At 45.5% G+C, this 17,238-nt stretch overlaps 1 protein-coding gene across 1 annotated transcript in view; it reads right to left on the reverse strand.

Moving 5' to 3' along the window:
• The window catches only part of CAPZA2 (capping actin protein of muscle Z-line subunit alpha 2), a 294,210-nt gene extending 278,324 nt beyond the window's left edge, over positions 1-15,886 (reverse strand). Inside the window, exon 1 of the mRNA XM_085653146.1 lies at positions 15,819-15,886. Within this exon, the coding sequence (XP_085509272.1) occupies positions 15,819-15,857 (39 nt within the window). The 5' untranslated portion in view covers positions 15,858-15,886. The remainder of the gene's footprint in view (positions 1-15,818) is intronic.
• Between the last annotated feature and the right edge of the window lie 1,352 nt (positions 15,887-17,238).

Raw genomic sequence — 17,238 nt, forward strand, 5'->3', positions numbered from 1 at the left:
GCTCAGTGGCGCTTACTGGAAGCACTTGGTGGGCTAGTTAGCCCCCAGGGGCCCTCAGTATTGAAGGGAAATTAATCCCCAATTTAAAACGTGCCATGGTGCGTGTTTGCACACGTCACCTCAGGCCCCGTCCCCTTCCTTCACCACTGTGTAAACGCGCCCTGTGGCTGTTCTAAGTTGAGAGATTAAGTCCCCTTGAATCCTAAGGGTCCCTAGGGTCACACTAGACCACTAGGTACCTCCAGTAAGCGCCACAGAGCTGCGTTGCAGAGAGGTGTAAAAAGGGGCTTGGCCTCAGAACACCTGTCTGCAGCGCAGCTCCCTGGCGCATACTGGAGATGCCTGTTGGGGGCGCGTTTGCAGAGTGCTGCATGGAGGGGGCATGGCCTCCGGGACGATGCCAGTCTTTTATTTATTTTTTTAAGAAGGGGGGCTGTGTGGTTCCCCTTCTTATTCTAATTTATTGGCCCTGATGACCCCATCCCCCAGGGCCTGTCTCCTAATTATATTTTTTTGACCCCAATCCCCAGGGCCGGCCACTGTTTTTCATTATTTTTAAAAAATATATATTTATAGACACACCTAGGACATGCTGGACAAACCGTACGTACCTATCACCATGACGATTTGCGTGATATTCATTAAAAGGCGACTATGCATGCAATTAATCCACGTGGAATGTATTTACACCACTAGTGAAGCTCTGACATGTCTGATGCTCTACCGTGCCTAATCCCGGTAGACACCCTTGTCGTTTATTTATACAAACATGGGTAGCTATTGACAGGCACATTTAATACACATGCACACCAAGCCATTCAAAGGGGATTCGACAAAAATTCGACCAAAACAATGCAAGAACCCCCCCTCACAGTTAATAAAACACACATCCACTGCCGGATGTGTAATACTTTTTATTTTACTCTCTGGAAAGGGGACGAACATCACTTGCGAGTCACAGCGCGCTCCTGACAGAGCCCAATGCTGTGTTACACCCACCATTGCCTGCCGAGTGCCACACACCTCTGTATTGTATTCCACTAGCTAGTGCATATGCTATGACACTCTCTAGCCCATGTGCACTGTAACACCACCCCGTGAAAATGTCATGCCACACTTGTCTTCGCACGGGTTATATTGCCCTATCTAACGTGCCTTCCTCGATGCCTATGTTATAACGCACAGTGCTATGCCATACATATTACAATTTGGGATCCATATCTTTGTCACAGTGCATATGCAACGTTACACTCCCCAGCACATATTTTATATTACAACTTTAGAGACTAGTTAGGTTACACAACACTGCCCTGTGCATATTACACTCCAAGGCGCATATCGCATAGCACGCGCTAGTGCCTGTGCTATCTCGCGCTCTCCAATGAATCTGTCATTGCGCACAATTATATTTCACGCCTGGTTCATCTTATATCACACTTTTTGGTGCATAGTTTATACCATACACTATATCTAGTTTTCATTTTCAATCGTGCTCTCAGGACTATGTTCTATATAACACTGTGTTCACCTACCCTTTTCACGGGCATTACATTTTGCGATAGGGGGTGGAGGGTCAGGGGGTGTTTTTGCCAAGTGAGCCCGGAGTCAGTCACTAACGTCTTCTTCGTCCTAAATAAAAGTGAGATTATGCTGCATACTTGTTCATATTTTAAGTAGTTTGCACAGACAAAATGTTTTAAAAACAATAAAGTTTCTAATACCCGCCTTCTCTGAACAGTTAGCTTGCTGCCCCATCCCCCTCCTCCCTATCCTCTGTTGTGTGAATCCATGGACTAGCCTCCTCCCTCCTGCCATGCATGGTCTGATGTGCTGCCACTGCCCTCAATTTAGTATGATGTACCAGTCCACTCCTCCTGCCCTCCATTGCCCAATTCTATGCCCCATCATTGACCTCCTGCTTAAACTCTGTGCTTAGCTTGCTGCCCCTATTCTCCTTCCCCCTGCCCTCCGATGTCTTTGTGCATGCCCCTGCTCCATCCTTTTTGCCCACCATGTCCTATGGACCTGCCACTCCTATCTACTCTGAGTGTTCTGTTGAGCTGCCACTCCCCTCCCACCTGCCTAGCATTGTCAGATGACTGTAACCTGTCCCTGCCACCTCCACCCTGCCTGTCCACATGCCATGCCTCTATCCTCTTCCTCCTGTCCTACATGGTCCATTGTACTGCCACACCCTTCTGCCCTCCCTGGTCTGTTGTGCTGCAACTGCTCCTCCTGCCTGCCCAGTGTGGTCTGTTGTGAGGCCCCTTCCCCTGAACTTTGTCTGTGCACAGGTCCTGACCCTCCCTTCTATCCTCCATCGTCCTTTGTGCATGCCCCTGCACCCTCCTTCTTGCCCATCATAGCCATTGTGCTGCCACTAACACTCCCACTTGCCATGCATGGTCTTCTGTGCTGCTATGGCCCCTCCCACCTTCCCTGTGTGGTCAGTTAGCTGCCCCTGACCCCCTCCCACCTTCCCTCCATGGTCTGTGTGTATGCCATCACAGTCTCACTGTTGCTCTACATGTTGTGTCTTGCTTCTAGTGCCCATCCTGCCTGACCTCCATGGCTATCTTGCTGCTCCTGCCCTGCCCCCAGCCCTCTGTTTACATGTGCAGACCCCTACTCCCTCCCTCCTGGCTTGTCTGTTCCATTGTAATGCCCCTGATCCGTCCCTCCTGCCCTTTATGGTCTGTTATGCTGCAGCCTTCTCTCCTGTCTGTCCATTATGGTCAGCTAGCTACCATTGCCTCTTGCCCCTCTGTTCTCTGTTGTCCATGTGCATGGTCCTGTCCCCTCCCTCTTGCTTTCTATGGATTGTTGTGCTGCACTCCCGTCCTGCATGCCCTGTGTGGTGTATTGTGCTGCTGCAAACCCTGATGCCTGCCCTGCAGGGTCAGTTTGGTGCACCTCTCCATGTCTCTCCTGTCCTCTGTTATCCAAGTCCATGTCCCTATCCCATTTCCTTCCATGATCCAATGTACCATACTTGCGAACATTTTGAACTTGGTAAGAGGGAGATTTTGAAAAAAAACTGGGGTATTGATTTTCCCCTTTGAGTTACATTGAAAAAGAGGATATTGTAGACAGGAGACAGATCAAATAAAGCCCATTTGAGCTTAAAAACATTGGACGTTTCCTGGCTGTATCGGGTCTGTTGGCATGTATGGTTGTACTACCATTGCCTCTTCCTTCTGCCCACAATGGTCTATTACATTGCCACAGCCTTGAAGGAGGGTAGATTTTGTATCACAGGGGGCCCCTGGCCCGTTCTGTCCACACCTGAAGTATGAGACCCTTGTCCTTGCCCTGCCAGCCGCATTTGTAGGCCGTATTAAATTGACCAGCGGGTCCTGTGTTGCTATATAATTATCCTGAGACATCCTTACCACTCAGCCAGCATAAAACCCCTGTGTAGGCCCTTCTGTTCAATATGTAGGCCTCTTTGTTAAATTGACCATAGCTCTGCAATTTTAGTGTATAGCAGTCTGAAGGCAGGTCTGCGAGGCCTTCTGCTCCAAACTAGTAGCCCCCACCCTACCCGAGTGCTCCGTGCTCGGTATCAAAGTTCAACATCCCCCTGAAGCTGTCGACATACAGTAGGCTGCATCCTGGACTGGTACTTGCTCCTGGGCAGGTTTCCCGCTTTTAAGGAAGTGGCAACCGCAGAGCGTCAAGTTAGGAGAACTGAGGAGATTTTATACATGAATATATTGAATTCCTGTACAATACCCATTATTTTCTGCTTGCTCTATGGAACTTACGATAAGCGATTGGCCTGAGAGACTGACCTTTTCACCCAGTCCATTGTCAGCATTAAGTGGGTAAATGACGAAATGTCTGGTAAAATCTGCAGACGAAGCTTTTGGGTAGCATACGTAGGTAGATGTAGCGTGCAAAGGAGCCCACAAAATGATATAAAAAGGGAGCACCCACAGATATCGACGGACAACCTCGCCGTCTGTATGTAGGTTAACAGGCTGAGCAGGTTTTCCCCAAGAACTGGGAGCTCTTATCTTCCTTTGCTTAAAATGTCTTGCTCTGCTTTGCTTGAAGTATCTTATTCTATTTTACCTATATGAAATGTCATGTTATGTTTAACCATTGTTCTCTTTACTTTTGCATTTAAAAGATGTTGTATTGTAATTGCAGGAATGCTTGCTCTAAGAGTAAATGTGAGTGTCCCTAGGTAACATTTTCCTTGGTGTAACTTGTTTCTCATGATGCATTTATAGATGTGTTTTCTCTCTCTCTCTGTCAGTCCATTAATTGAGATACAGAGAATATCATGACAGCTGTATGATTATCTGGATTCTGTATTTTGTACTTTATGTCTCTATTCTGCGGTTTCTTTGAAGTTGCATCTTCTCATTAAACTGCCATTGTATTCTGCCTCCAATTCCATGTCTCATATGTCTGTTTTCTTCATTTTTGGAGCAAGCGTTCCTAGGCACCCCGGCTCAAATTAAGGTGCCCCTTTTGTCCCTGACTCACTCTCCTGCTCAGTTCTGTGGTGGCTCCCGGGGCTCTGGGGACCGCCCCTAGCTTCCTTGACCCGTAATAGATCTTCCCTCCAACAGCCTCTCTTGCAAGTCCTGTATTGTTGGTTTGTTGCCCCTGCCCCCCTTTCCACTGCCCTCCATAGTCTGTTGTGCTTCCACGGCCCTTCCTGCCTGCTCAGTGTGGTTAAATCGTTGCCTTTGCACCCTCCTACCTGCCTTCAATTTTCAGAGTCCGTGCCCCTGGCCTCTGCCTCTCAACAGTATCCTAATGAACAACTAGATTGCTAACATTCTATATTTATTACAAAAGTGTGGAACGCCTGACATCATCTTAATGTAATCAAAACTGTAATACCTAGAGCATTCCTTTAGAAATTACATATATGAGAGGGTCTTATTGGCTTCAAAATTATGGTTAGTGCTCTAAAAGACTAAAATAAGGACATATTTTCTGAGTTTTCAAATAGCGACAAAGCACTTTTAAATTATTTGTTATCTTTATGTTTTTTTATCTAGTTGACAACTTGATTAAATGTTGCACATAGGGGAGAGGATGTGGTGTTACTTCCAGAACTGCAGACTTTGCAACTGGGGAACCAGGTTGGAGTTTCTGCTTCAGCTCGACATTCTGTGATTCTGGTCAAATCACTTAGTCTCCCCATGTCTACAACCAAAATGAATTTGTTCTTGTGTGATGTAACCAATGCTCATGTAAAGCACTCCAATACCTGACAAGTCTGCACTATATAACACTGCAAAAACACAAAATAATAAGTGTTTTGCACACTTCTGTCATTGGGCTATATTTGGGCTATATCTGGGTGATTTTGGGCTACATTTGGGCTCTTTTGTCTCCGGTGGCCATCTTGGGAGATTTATTTGTTATGAAGTTTCCTAATTTCCTCATGTACTGCAGTCTCCTCAGTCGGAAATGCTTTCAGTTTTTTACTTTGATTCCATCATGAAGGTATTCAGATATGTCACACATTTGCCATAAATTCTGAATGTTAGCACTCTAGTTGCTCATTAGATCACTGTAGTAAAACTACTGCTCACCAGGGAAAACTGCTGCTGGTATTGAAAGTGCATGTTTCAGTCTGCATGTCAGAATTTTTTAATGAAATAGAAGAGGATTTGAGAAGTCACTCAAAATGTGCCCTAATTTTTCTTTCTGCAGCACTAATCATACTTTTTATGGAAAAATGAACCCCCTCATTGTGTTCCTTTTTAAATTAAATGTTTTAAGAGTTACCACTTTAATCCAAGCAAGATGGCTTCAGGTGTGCCATACATTTATCATAAGTAGGACGGTTAGCGCTCTAGTAGTTCTTTGGAACACTCTGGAAAGCTGCAGTAGAACACAAAGGAATCAACTGACAGTCTCTGCCCTTGTTGGATGTACATGTTTTACTGAGAATGTCAGACTTCATTCTCACATGACTGAGAAAGATAATGTGAATTTACAGAAAATAAGCTCTCAGTTTAGCTTATAGATCACCTTCCAAACCTCTGTGGTAAAAGCATGAGAAAATATTTTTCTCTCAATCATGATATCCCAGCAGAAGGCTTTTTCACATGGTGAAATCACCTTAGAACATACCACAATTCCTAAAATGAGTATAGTACCATCAACAAATGATTTATAATGTAACTAAAGTCTTAAAACCTTCTATTAACTGCAATGCTTTTTAATGAGGTGCTATCATGTATATTGGTCCCAAGATGGCTGCCAACACTTCATGGATGAAGTGCTGACAGCCAATCAGATCTCAGGATGAGATGTGTGGTTAGGCTCCGCCCACATATATATATTGATTTAAATGCTATTTTCTCAGGAACTACTGAACAGATTTACACCAGACCTACAAAAGGCACTTCCTTGACCTGAGGACTACCTCTCTGCCAAATTTCAAGTAACTCTGTTCAGCCGTTCGGGCTGTAGCTGTGTCTAAACGTCCTATGGAAAAATGCATGGGAAAAACGCGTTTTGGGACCCCCCTTTTTTCTCAGCCCCCGCTTGACGAATCCCCCCGAGACTTTCAGGGTAGGAGCGGAGCGTAGCGCCCCACCTATTTTGAAAATTTCGCGAGGATTCATTGACCGGCGCCAAAGTTATTCCAAATAGAATGTTGCGGATTTCCTATGGAAACAGGGTCCTAACTATAACTATCTACTGGCGACCGCCAGTAGATAATATATATATATATATATATTCACTGAAAAAACCATAGGTTTCACACATGTTATAGTTAGCTGGACATTTCACTCGTAAAAAACCAATGAAATTCCCCCGTTATAGTTAGTGCAGGGAACTATAACTCACGCGACCGCAATCCTCTGCTGATGATGTCAGATATTACATCACTGATGACATGTGTCTTTATGAATAATTAATATTTGTAATATATGTATAGCTAAAGATACAGTATTAGCATCAACAGAGGATTGCGGTCGCGTGAGTTATAGTTGCCTGCACTAACTATAACGGGGGAATTTCATTGGTTTTTTACGAGTGAAATGTCCAGCTAACTATAACATGTGTGAAACCTATGGTTTTTTCAGTGAATTTGCAAGGTTTTTTAAATGCTAATTCCTAACTATAACGTGTGTGAAACCTATGGTTTTTTCAGTGAATTTGTACGGTTTTTTAAATGCCAATTTTTTTTTGAGATTTTTGGTAGACCTATGTATAAAATAATATATGTACTATATCCTGCATTATGGAATGGTTAATTTCTTTTTATGCATTTTTTTCCGTGCGCGTACGGTAAGCTGACGCTACGCGCTCCGTACGTCATAAGTACGGTGCGCTTACGTGATACGATGCGCGTACCGTAAGCTGACGCTACACGCTCCGTACGTCATAAGTACAGTGCGCTTACGTGATACGTACGTGACGTACGCGTACACGCATGCGCGTTGCGCAGAAGCAACGTCGCGGTTACGCAGGGGCGTGTAATGCGCGAGTGCGTCTTACGTACGCGCTCCGTAAGCGCTCCATAAGCGTCACGTTTGCGCATGCGTACTTGTTTACGAGCACGTACCGTAAGCTTACGGAGCGCGCACGGTAGGTCATGTGATCCACAAAGAACACTTTTCATTGGTTGAAACTACTTTCAGTTCCAGAAACTTCCCACACCACACCCATTCCCCTCATTACTGCTTGAGATCCCCTAGGAGAAGGAGCTGAATTGACATTGAGATACAATGGCAGAACAGCAGACCTCTTCTGAGAGTGAGGCTAGCAGCACCACCATCATCCAGAGAAGGAGGAAACAAAAGAATTCTTTTGTATGGGAGTATTTTACTTTTCCAGGGGGGCAGAAAAAGGTCAATGCTCCATTGGTCACTTGCACACTTTGTGACCGTGTTTTATCTAGAGGAAATCCAAGGAAGAAGTATTCCTTTGGAAATCACTATGATGAGACACCTTAGGGGTAAACATCCCAGGACCTTTGCTCGACATACTGGAGAAAACTCTTCAGTAAGTCACCAGAGCCCAACCTCAGAAGCTCAGCCGAGTACATCATCGGCAGCTCAGCTGAGCCCTTCCTCTGAGGTGGGAGCATCACCTTCTTCTGCTCCTCTGGACATTAACCCTCGATTTGGGAGGGTTGCAATGAGGTGTACAACGTGTTGTGGTCTTATTGTTTTTGGGGAGACCAGTGTTTCCCTTATTAACAATAAGATAGACCAGCACGTTTGTAGACGCTCATAATATTCCCATTCTTTCTTTCCTCCATCCCTGTATTAACCCAACGGCTCTTTTAAGAGCCAACCTTACCTCACAATTTTTTTTATTCTTTCCTTTTTGAAAAAATTGTTTTGCCGTGCGCGTAATTACGCAAAGTTCGCGGAATGTTTACGCCATGCGGGTACGCTACGCGCATTCGGCGATTTTTTGAAAAAAAATTTAAATTAATATTTGCCCTTGGGGGTCCTTCTGGGACCCCCTGACAAAGGCTAGGGGGTCAGGAACTGTCCAGCCTGCCCCCTTTTCACGTTATCCACCTTTGTTTTTCACCCCCTCAGACTGCGAGATACAAAATGGCGGCGGACACTTCCTGGTTTCGACCGATTCGAATGTTTACTGAGATCTAACAACCAATCAGAATCGCGCTCGCGCACGGCAGCGTGCGCGTACGGTAAGCTTACGGTACGCGCTCGGAGTGCGCCCATAGATATATATATTGATTTAAATGCTATTTTCTCAGGAAATACTGAACAGATTTACACGAGACCTTCAAAAGGCACATCCCTGACCCGAGGGCTACCTCTCAGCCAAATTTCAAGTAATTCTGTTCAGCCGTTCGGGCTGTAGCTCGGACTAAAGGTCCTATGGAAAAATGCATGGGGAAAACGCATTTTGGGACCCCCCCTTTTTCTCAGCCCCCGCTTGACGAATCCCCCCCCCCCCGAGACTTTCAGGGTCGGAGCGGAGCACCCCACCTATTTTGAGAATTTCGCGAGGATTCGTCAATCGGCGCCAAAGTTATTCCAAATAGAATGTTGCGGATTTCCTATGGAAACACGGTCCTAACTATAACTATCTACTGGCGACCGCCAGTAGATTATATATATATATATATATATATTACCTACTGGCGGTCGCCAGTAGGTAGTTATAGTTAGGACCATGTTTCCATAGGAAATCCGCAACATTCTATTTTGAATAACTTTGGCGCCGGTCGACGAATCCTCGCGAATTTTTCAAAATAGGTGGGGCACTACGCTCCGCTCCTACCATGAAAGTCTCGGGGGGATTCGTCAAGCGGGGGCTGAGATAAAAGGGGGGTCCCAAAACGCGTTTTTCCCATGCATTTTTCCATAGGACCTTTAGACAGGGCTACAGCCCGAACGGCTGAACAGAATTTAATGAAATTTGGCAGAGAGGTAGTCCCCAGGTCAAGGAAGTGCCTTTTGTAGGTTTGGTGTAAATCTGTTCAGTAGATTCTGAGAAAATAGCCTTTAAATCAATATATATATCTGAGCCACCTTACGGTGCACTTACGGTGCGCGTACGGTGACGTGTGCGAGCGCGATTCTGATTGGCCGTTAGATCTTAGTAAACATTCGAATCGGTCTAAACCAGGAAGCGGCGGCCGCCATTTTCTCTCTCGCACTCTGACTGGGGGTTGAAAAACAAAGTGAAAAAACATGTAAAGGGGCTGTTTAGACAGCTCCCAAGCACCTAGCCATATCGAGGGAGTCCCTAACGATCCCCCAAGTGAAAAAAAGCAAATTTAATTTTTTCGAAAATTTCGCCGATTGCGCTTACCGTACGCGTACGGTAGCCAATATAAAAAAAAATATCCACATTCTCCCCACCCCGTGTGCAACTGGTGCCCGAAGTGCACCAGTTGTGCATGGCTTACCTCGACATTACAAAACATATATTTTACCTGTCACAACGATGCTCATCATATGTTTCCTCCATGTGCGCACGGTGCGCGAAGCGCATCGTGCGTTCAGGGCCCATCTAGCGTAACGTGGACACGCGGTGCGCGAAGCGCACCGCGTGCTCACTGTGCGCGCACGGTGCGCGAAGCGCACAGTGCGCGCACGGAACGAACTGCGTTAAGTGGGCGCGCACGCCACAAATGGCGTAAAGTAACTTAGCATTTAAAAAACCGTACAAATTCACTGAAAAAACCATAGGTTTCACACACGTTATAGTTAGGAATTAGCATTTAAAAAACCTTGCAAATTCACTGAAAAAACCATAGGTTTCACACATGTTATAGTTAGCTGGACATTTTACTGATAAAAAAACCAATGAAATTCCCCCGTTATAGTTACTGTAGGCAACTATAACTCACGCGACCGTAATCCTCTGCTGATGACATATGTGTCTTTATGAAAAAAAAATATTTGTAATATATGTATAGCTAAAATTTAATGGAAGAAGACATGGGCAAATAAGTGTCTAAATACAGTATTAGCATCAGCAGAGGATTACGGTCGCGTGAGTTATAGTTGCCTACAGTAACTATAACGGGGGAATTTCATTGGTTTTTTTATCAGTAAAATGTCCAGCTAACTATAACATGTGTGAAACCTATGGTTTTTTCAGTAAATTTGCAAGGTTTTTTAAATGCTAATTCCTAACTATAACGTGTGTGAAACCTATGGTTTTTTCAGTGAATATATATATATATATATATATATATATATATATATATATTACCTACTGGCGGTCGCCAGTAGCTAGTTATAGTTAGGACCCTGTTTCCATAGGAAAACCGCAACATTCTATTTTGAATAACTTTGGCGCCGGTCGACGAATCCTCGCGAAATTTTCAAAACTAATGGGGCGCTACGCTCCGCTCCTACCCTGAAAGTCTCGGGGGGGATTCGTCAAGCGGGGGCTGAGAAAAAAGGGGGGTCCCAAAACGCGTTTTCCCCATGCATTTTTCCATAGGACCTTTAGACACAGCTACAGCCCGAACGGCTGAACAGAGTTACTTGAAATTTGGCAGAGAGGTAGTCTACAGGTCAAGGAAGTGCCTTTTGTAGGTCTGGTGTAAATCTGTTCAGTAGTTCCTGAGAAAATAGCATTTAAATCAATATATATATCTGTGGCAGCTTACCGTGCGCTTACCGTGCGCTTACGGTAAGCTTACCGTACGCGTACGGTGCCGTGCGCGATTCTGATTGGCTGTTAGATCTTAGTAAACATTCGAATCGGTCGAAACCAGGAAGTGTCGGCCGCCATTTTCTCTCTCGCACTCTGAGGGAGGGGAGGAAAAACAAAATCGGATAACATGAAAAGGGGCAGGCTAGACAGCTCCTAACCACCTAGTCATGGTAACCTTTCACAACGAAGCGCATAATATGTCCTCCGTGTGCGGACGGTGCGCGAAACGCATCGTGCGTACATGGCCCATCGAGCGTAACGTGCACGGCACTAACTGCGTAAAGTGGGCGCTACTCTAGGTCTCATCCTATACCTCTCTCAATATATCCTCTACCTCCACTCAGACTCATCACAAACCTCAATCTACTACTATGCTCTCCCTAAGATCCTTTCTTGACTATTACCTCCTCTATCCCTCACATCAGACCTCAGTCTAGTACTATGATCTCCCTTATAACCTTTTCTAGACTCTTCCCACCACTATCCCTACTTGACCCAACCCAAAACTCCCTTTTATTTGGGTGAGTTTTATATAGCGCGTACTTGACCCAAAGGTATCAGAACGCTTTACACGAGCACCAGTTGCGTTACACAGGAACATATTCATTTTTGTTAGGCATGGGGAGATTAAGTGATTTGCCCAGAATCACAGGATGTTGAGCATCATTGCCGAGACTCGAACCAAGTTTCACAGATTTGAGGTTGACCGCCCTAGCCGTTAGACCACATCTTCTCCCTTAACTTTACTACTATGATCTCTAAAATAACACTTCCTTGACTCTTCCCTCCTGTATCCCTCTTTTGGCTGATCCCAAACATCATTTAACCACCATTTACTCCCTAAAAACCCTTTCTAGCCTCTTCCCTCCTCCATCCCATTCAATCCAAATAACATGTGGTGTTGGTAAGTATCATTGCTACGTAGAAGGTGAAGAATGTAGAAAGTAAATAGAGCAGGGTTCAAACTCTCACTTAGAATGTGGTATTGTGTGATGTGAGGAAGGCGGTTCCCCTGCATGTTGGACACTGCGCTCTGTTCTTCCCCCACCTGTTATAAATAAACTTCGGTTAAACCCTCTTCACTCATCGGACCATCTTTACAATTTGGCCACTATCTGAGGAGACTTACACGTATCATCCTTGTCCATGGTGGACCTTGTACAGAGTCTGTTGTCGTGGGACTGTCCACGTAGTGTAAGGTGAGGTGGTGGGGAAAACGAGTTGAAGCCTTGATCCGGTCTTTGCCAGAGCAGCTCTATTTGGCTTATAATTTGGAGGCGATTCATCAAATTGCCGAGCGTAGTCTTGTGAAGAGACGGACTGTGTGTGCTCAGTCAGCACATGTGTGATGCTCCATAAACTGCGTCGGCACGTCATGCGCTACAGAGCCATTTTGTAGACTGTTCTGGTGATACGCACACCTTTGCTTGTGGTCGCCGCTGTTGGGCACGCTGCTCTTTCATCTACGCAGCCACGTCACAGTTACACGTAGTATGGAGAATTAAAATCAGCTGTTCTAAACTAAGATGATACGCAAACCGAAGCGTATCACACGTTGCCATGGCAATGCAGCGCAGTTAAAGTCAGCTGTTAAATTATGCTGCGGTACAGAGTTGTTTCCAGGATCGCGTGATCCTTTATGGTTACATGCAAACCTACAAGCTGCTCCCGGTCAATTCTGCTCACTGACACTGCTACTTGGAATCTTGTTGTGTTACCATTTATGGTGACGCGTACATCAATTCCAGCATATTACTGTGTATACAAACAGTAAATGTTGCAAAAAGTGTTAATTTGGATAGAAATCAATTCTGATTATTAAAGAGAACCCCCAACCATGATATGTTTTAAATTCTTATTTTGTGTTTCTCCAATCACTATTAAATTATACTGCCTGCTAGTATTGTTGTCATGCGACTCCTATACCCTGTAGTCCTTAGTCTTATGTAACATTTCCTATACAGTGACATTTACACACGTATAGTTGATTGTCTGTGTGCGATGTGAAGTGCTCCTACACTGGTATGAGTGGTGCTGTGAATCAAATCAAATGTGTCTGAGAGAGGGTGGTTATGAAGATTTGAGGGGCACTGTTAAAGGGTGGTAGTGAGGAATCTGTGGCGGAGGTGGTCGGGGTGGGACCCCAACAAACATTGTTGCTGTGCCCTCTGTATTGCTTCCCCAACTATCATGTTGCTGCCCTCCACCCCGTCCTCTGCGATTCTGCCCTTGCATTGCTCTGGCACCTCCCATGATCCATGTTGCCATCTCACCTGTATTTCTCCCTTTGTACTTAACTGCTAAAGAAGCTGTGGATATTTGGATCTGCTTGGCCAGGACGCAAATGACCAACATTACTTTGCGTCATCTTCAGTGCAGAACAAATACTGTAGCTCCAATTCTAAAGGTGTGCAGTGGCAGCAATAGCCATGACACCCACAATAACGACAGTGGGAGTCCGCCTCACGCATTGGTACTTCCATTGGCCTAGTTTCAGCAGTAGTAGCTGTAACTCACCAGGGGTCTGCAATGCAGGATTTACACACCAAACTAAGTTTGCAAACTTCACAGTCTCTGCTTCATGCACAAGCCTTTGAGCACTGTGGAATTTAGTAATGTGTTAACTTGTGAATGACTATGCACAGAGTTGGGTCCTGCCACTCTTCCTTTGATTAGCAGTAAACCTTTGCAAAGGGGCATCTACTTTGCAGCAACACAAGCCACATTTTTAGTAACTTTTGATCCATTTGACATGCTAACAATTAGTTTAAATTGTCAGATTATGCAGCAGATGTATTCTGAGGCAAATAAGGCATAGCCATAATTGTATAGAAAACATTTGCAAACTAGGATCTTTTGAAATTCATGTTTGAACTGCTGTTGTGGAAATATGGTGAAGAGCCGATGGCAAACTCCATGACTGAGACAAATGGGACATTCTGTGACTGGAAACATATCCCACTTTGTACATGTATTTTAATGTCAATAACTCATTAAACCTTAAATAATCATGTGTATCCATTGGTTGAATTTAATAACATAATAAGCTGTAACTGAGCAGTCAAATGCCAAACAAATACTACAAATTTGAACGTTTTGTGCATTCTGGCCACACCTCTGACTCCGCCCACTGATCCAATCCTCTGGGTATTCCCTCAGTGTGATTCTCCTCCCACAATTCCCCTACTTGTTTCTCCCCACTTCGACCACTGTCTACCGCTAATCCTTTGGGTTCCAGAGTAGTGTACTACTCGCCAAAAAGCGCTTCAAAGCCTCATCAGGTGTAGAAAGCGCTATATAAATACAATTTTCAAAGTGTATTCTCTGCCTGGTCATGTTTTCTTTATCCCCATAACATGTCGTAACCTGCCGAAGTGATCTTCGGTATTTCGTGCTGGGATCTTAGTAACTGTTGAAACCTGCACACTATCCAAGTTGCTTATCCCAACCAACCCAATAAAATCGTTTGGCTATAAATATCACAGCACTGGAAAGGCAAATTGGTAGTGCTAATCTACTTTCACTCCCGAAATTGAGGGAGACACTACAAACACGTACAACTCGAAACATGAGAGGGAGAAAGTTGAGGACGATACGAGTTGCAGAAACCCGTAGTGAACACGCACAACTTGCTCGGACGATTCTGAAAGCGTTTCCATTGCGGAGAACAGCAAAATGATAAAGAATATTTCCCATGCAATTGGCTAACTAAATAAACACACCCATGGGTATGCCAAATAATATAGACCGAGTGAACATAAGACACTACCATCACCATGAGGCGAGGTGGAAGTGTGACAGAGCAATGTGTGAGATGCGGTCTGGGAGGAAAGGCGTGGAGAAGGCAAGCGGCGGCCAGGGGCCCCGCCTAGCTGTCTGCACCAGGCCACCCTGCTCCAGGAAGTACTCAGGAGCTCTCGCCCCGAACAGCTCCAGTCGGCTGCAAGGCGCCTCAACTGCGGCGGGTTATAAAAAGAACCAAGAGCATCAGCAGCAAAAGCGAGGGCCAGTCCCTCGCTGAGGAAGGCGGAACGTCTGCCCAGTCCCTATTTTCGTGCTAGGACCCTACATGGGTCGGAGGAGCGGCCCGATCCCATGAGACTGACAGCACCCCATGAGACTGTGGATACTTGGGAACAGATGGGGCGGTGCAGTATGACATGGGTGAATGGACACACGGGGTAGGGGGTGCAGCCTGACAAGGGATTGGGGTGACGCGGACATGAGGGGGTTAAAATTGACAAAAATGGGACTACAACTGGACCTGGGGAGGGGGGTGTCAGCATGCTATGGTGATTGAATCAGACTTGGGGATGCATGTGGAGTTCATGATCGGGGAAGGGTGGGGTGCAGATTGAGGAGGGGGGCTCAGCATAAACAAGCAGAGATTTAAAATGGCATGGGGAAAGGTGGCACATCACGGGAGCTGAAAGGGTGCAATGTGAACAGGCATGCAAGGCGCAGCTTCATACTGTTTAGAGACAGATAAACCGAAGCCAGAACTGGTAGAGATCATGTCGCCGCGCTCAAGCATTTCCTGGGGAAACCGTAGCATTGCACAGCCTGGCAGAGACTATGGCCTCCATCCCTGACAGTTTGTTGTGTCCGCTCCCCTCCCGCAGCTCCTATCTCTATCCGCCGTACCACTGCGGGGTAAAACGGAAGCCCCCTCTCACCTTTTCATCGTCGGACAGCTGCTCCTCAAGATCCGCCATCTTCGCGTCGGGCGACTCACAGCGGAACTACCCGGGTGTCGCGTGACGTCCGTACACGACACCGCCCCTGCCGGGTGTGACGCCTGTCAGGTTTTGAGAATGGGGCGGGTCAGCGGATTCGTATGGGCGGAGCTTGTCAGGCGCTACAAACCATTATTCTTTGCTGATTGCTTCGAAGCTTTTGAGATGCGCGTAGTAGGGCGCGGTTTAGTCCGGATTAACGTTCGTTGTAGGAATAAGCAAAACGTCATAGTCCTAAATATTTAACATTGGGCTCACCAACCATTGCTAAACACAACAGCGTCCGTTTGCCTGGGCTAAACATGGCCGCTACCCCGGAAACACCCCGCCTTCATGCTCCGTCGTCTACTTCCTCATTCTTCCGTTTGAGCTGGCATACCAATTGTTGTAGTTTTCTTAATCGGATTATTTAGGACACTACTATGGTGTCCTCATACATCAATTAGGCTTGTCCGGCAGTGAAGACCTGACTGTTTACGCATGCTTACTGAACTTTACCCTTAATGACAGTACTGAAAGAACACACGACCAACTGTATATATATTCTTTTATTCGTAACTCTACGTTCAGGCAGGACATCACATAATCAACACCTTCCACGTCCAAACCTCCCCTTCAACTGCCACCCTCCAGAACCCTCAATCTCTCCATTCGAAAATACCCCATAATGATGCCCTGCATATTCCAAACCAGAGTGCAGCAACACCACACCCACACCTCCCTCAACATATGCTAACTAATACAACAACCAATAGGAATCGAATTTACATAACGTAACTTTACCCCACATATCCCACAAAATATATTTACAATTCACCTTGCACATCCCCTTGCCCCATTTCCATGTCATCTTCCTACAGCCAATCATTCTTTTACGTCCCTGACATCTCCTCCTTTTCCTTTTCCAACTGCTTTACACATGGCTAAGCGACTTGTGCTACACACAATTGTCACTGAATCTTGCTAAGTTTTTTTAAACACTCTACCAGCCTCAAAGGCTCTGTATAACCACTTTGCCCTTTTGTCACTCTCCCCACCTTTTTCACCTTTATCCAATCTCCTTCCTGCAATGTCTCTTCTTTAGTTGCTTTCTTTACATCATAATAATTTTTATAAGCACATTGCGCTTTAACATTGTTCCTCTTAACCAGTTCTGGTGACCACTCAACTCGTCTAGCACTATTCATCCACCTCATATTGTCTTTGGTGAATGGCTCCCTACTCCGCATCAGCACCAAAGGGCTGTACCCAGTGAGCAAAGGTTTCAGTCTGTATGTTCACAATATTTTCTTCAACTCATTCTCCCATCTCATCTTCTTTTCACAAGCTATTTGGGTGGTACCTTTGATTACCCGATTAA

Source organism: Triturus cristatus, chromosome 4_1 (genome assembly GCF_964204655.1).
Source record: "Triturus cristatus chromosome 4_1, aTriCri1.1, whole genome shotgun sequence".
Lineage (NCBI taxonomy): Eukaryota > Metazoa > Chordata > Amphibia > Caudata > Salamandridae > Triturus > Triturus cristatus.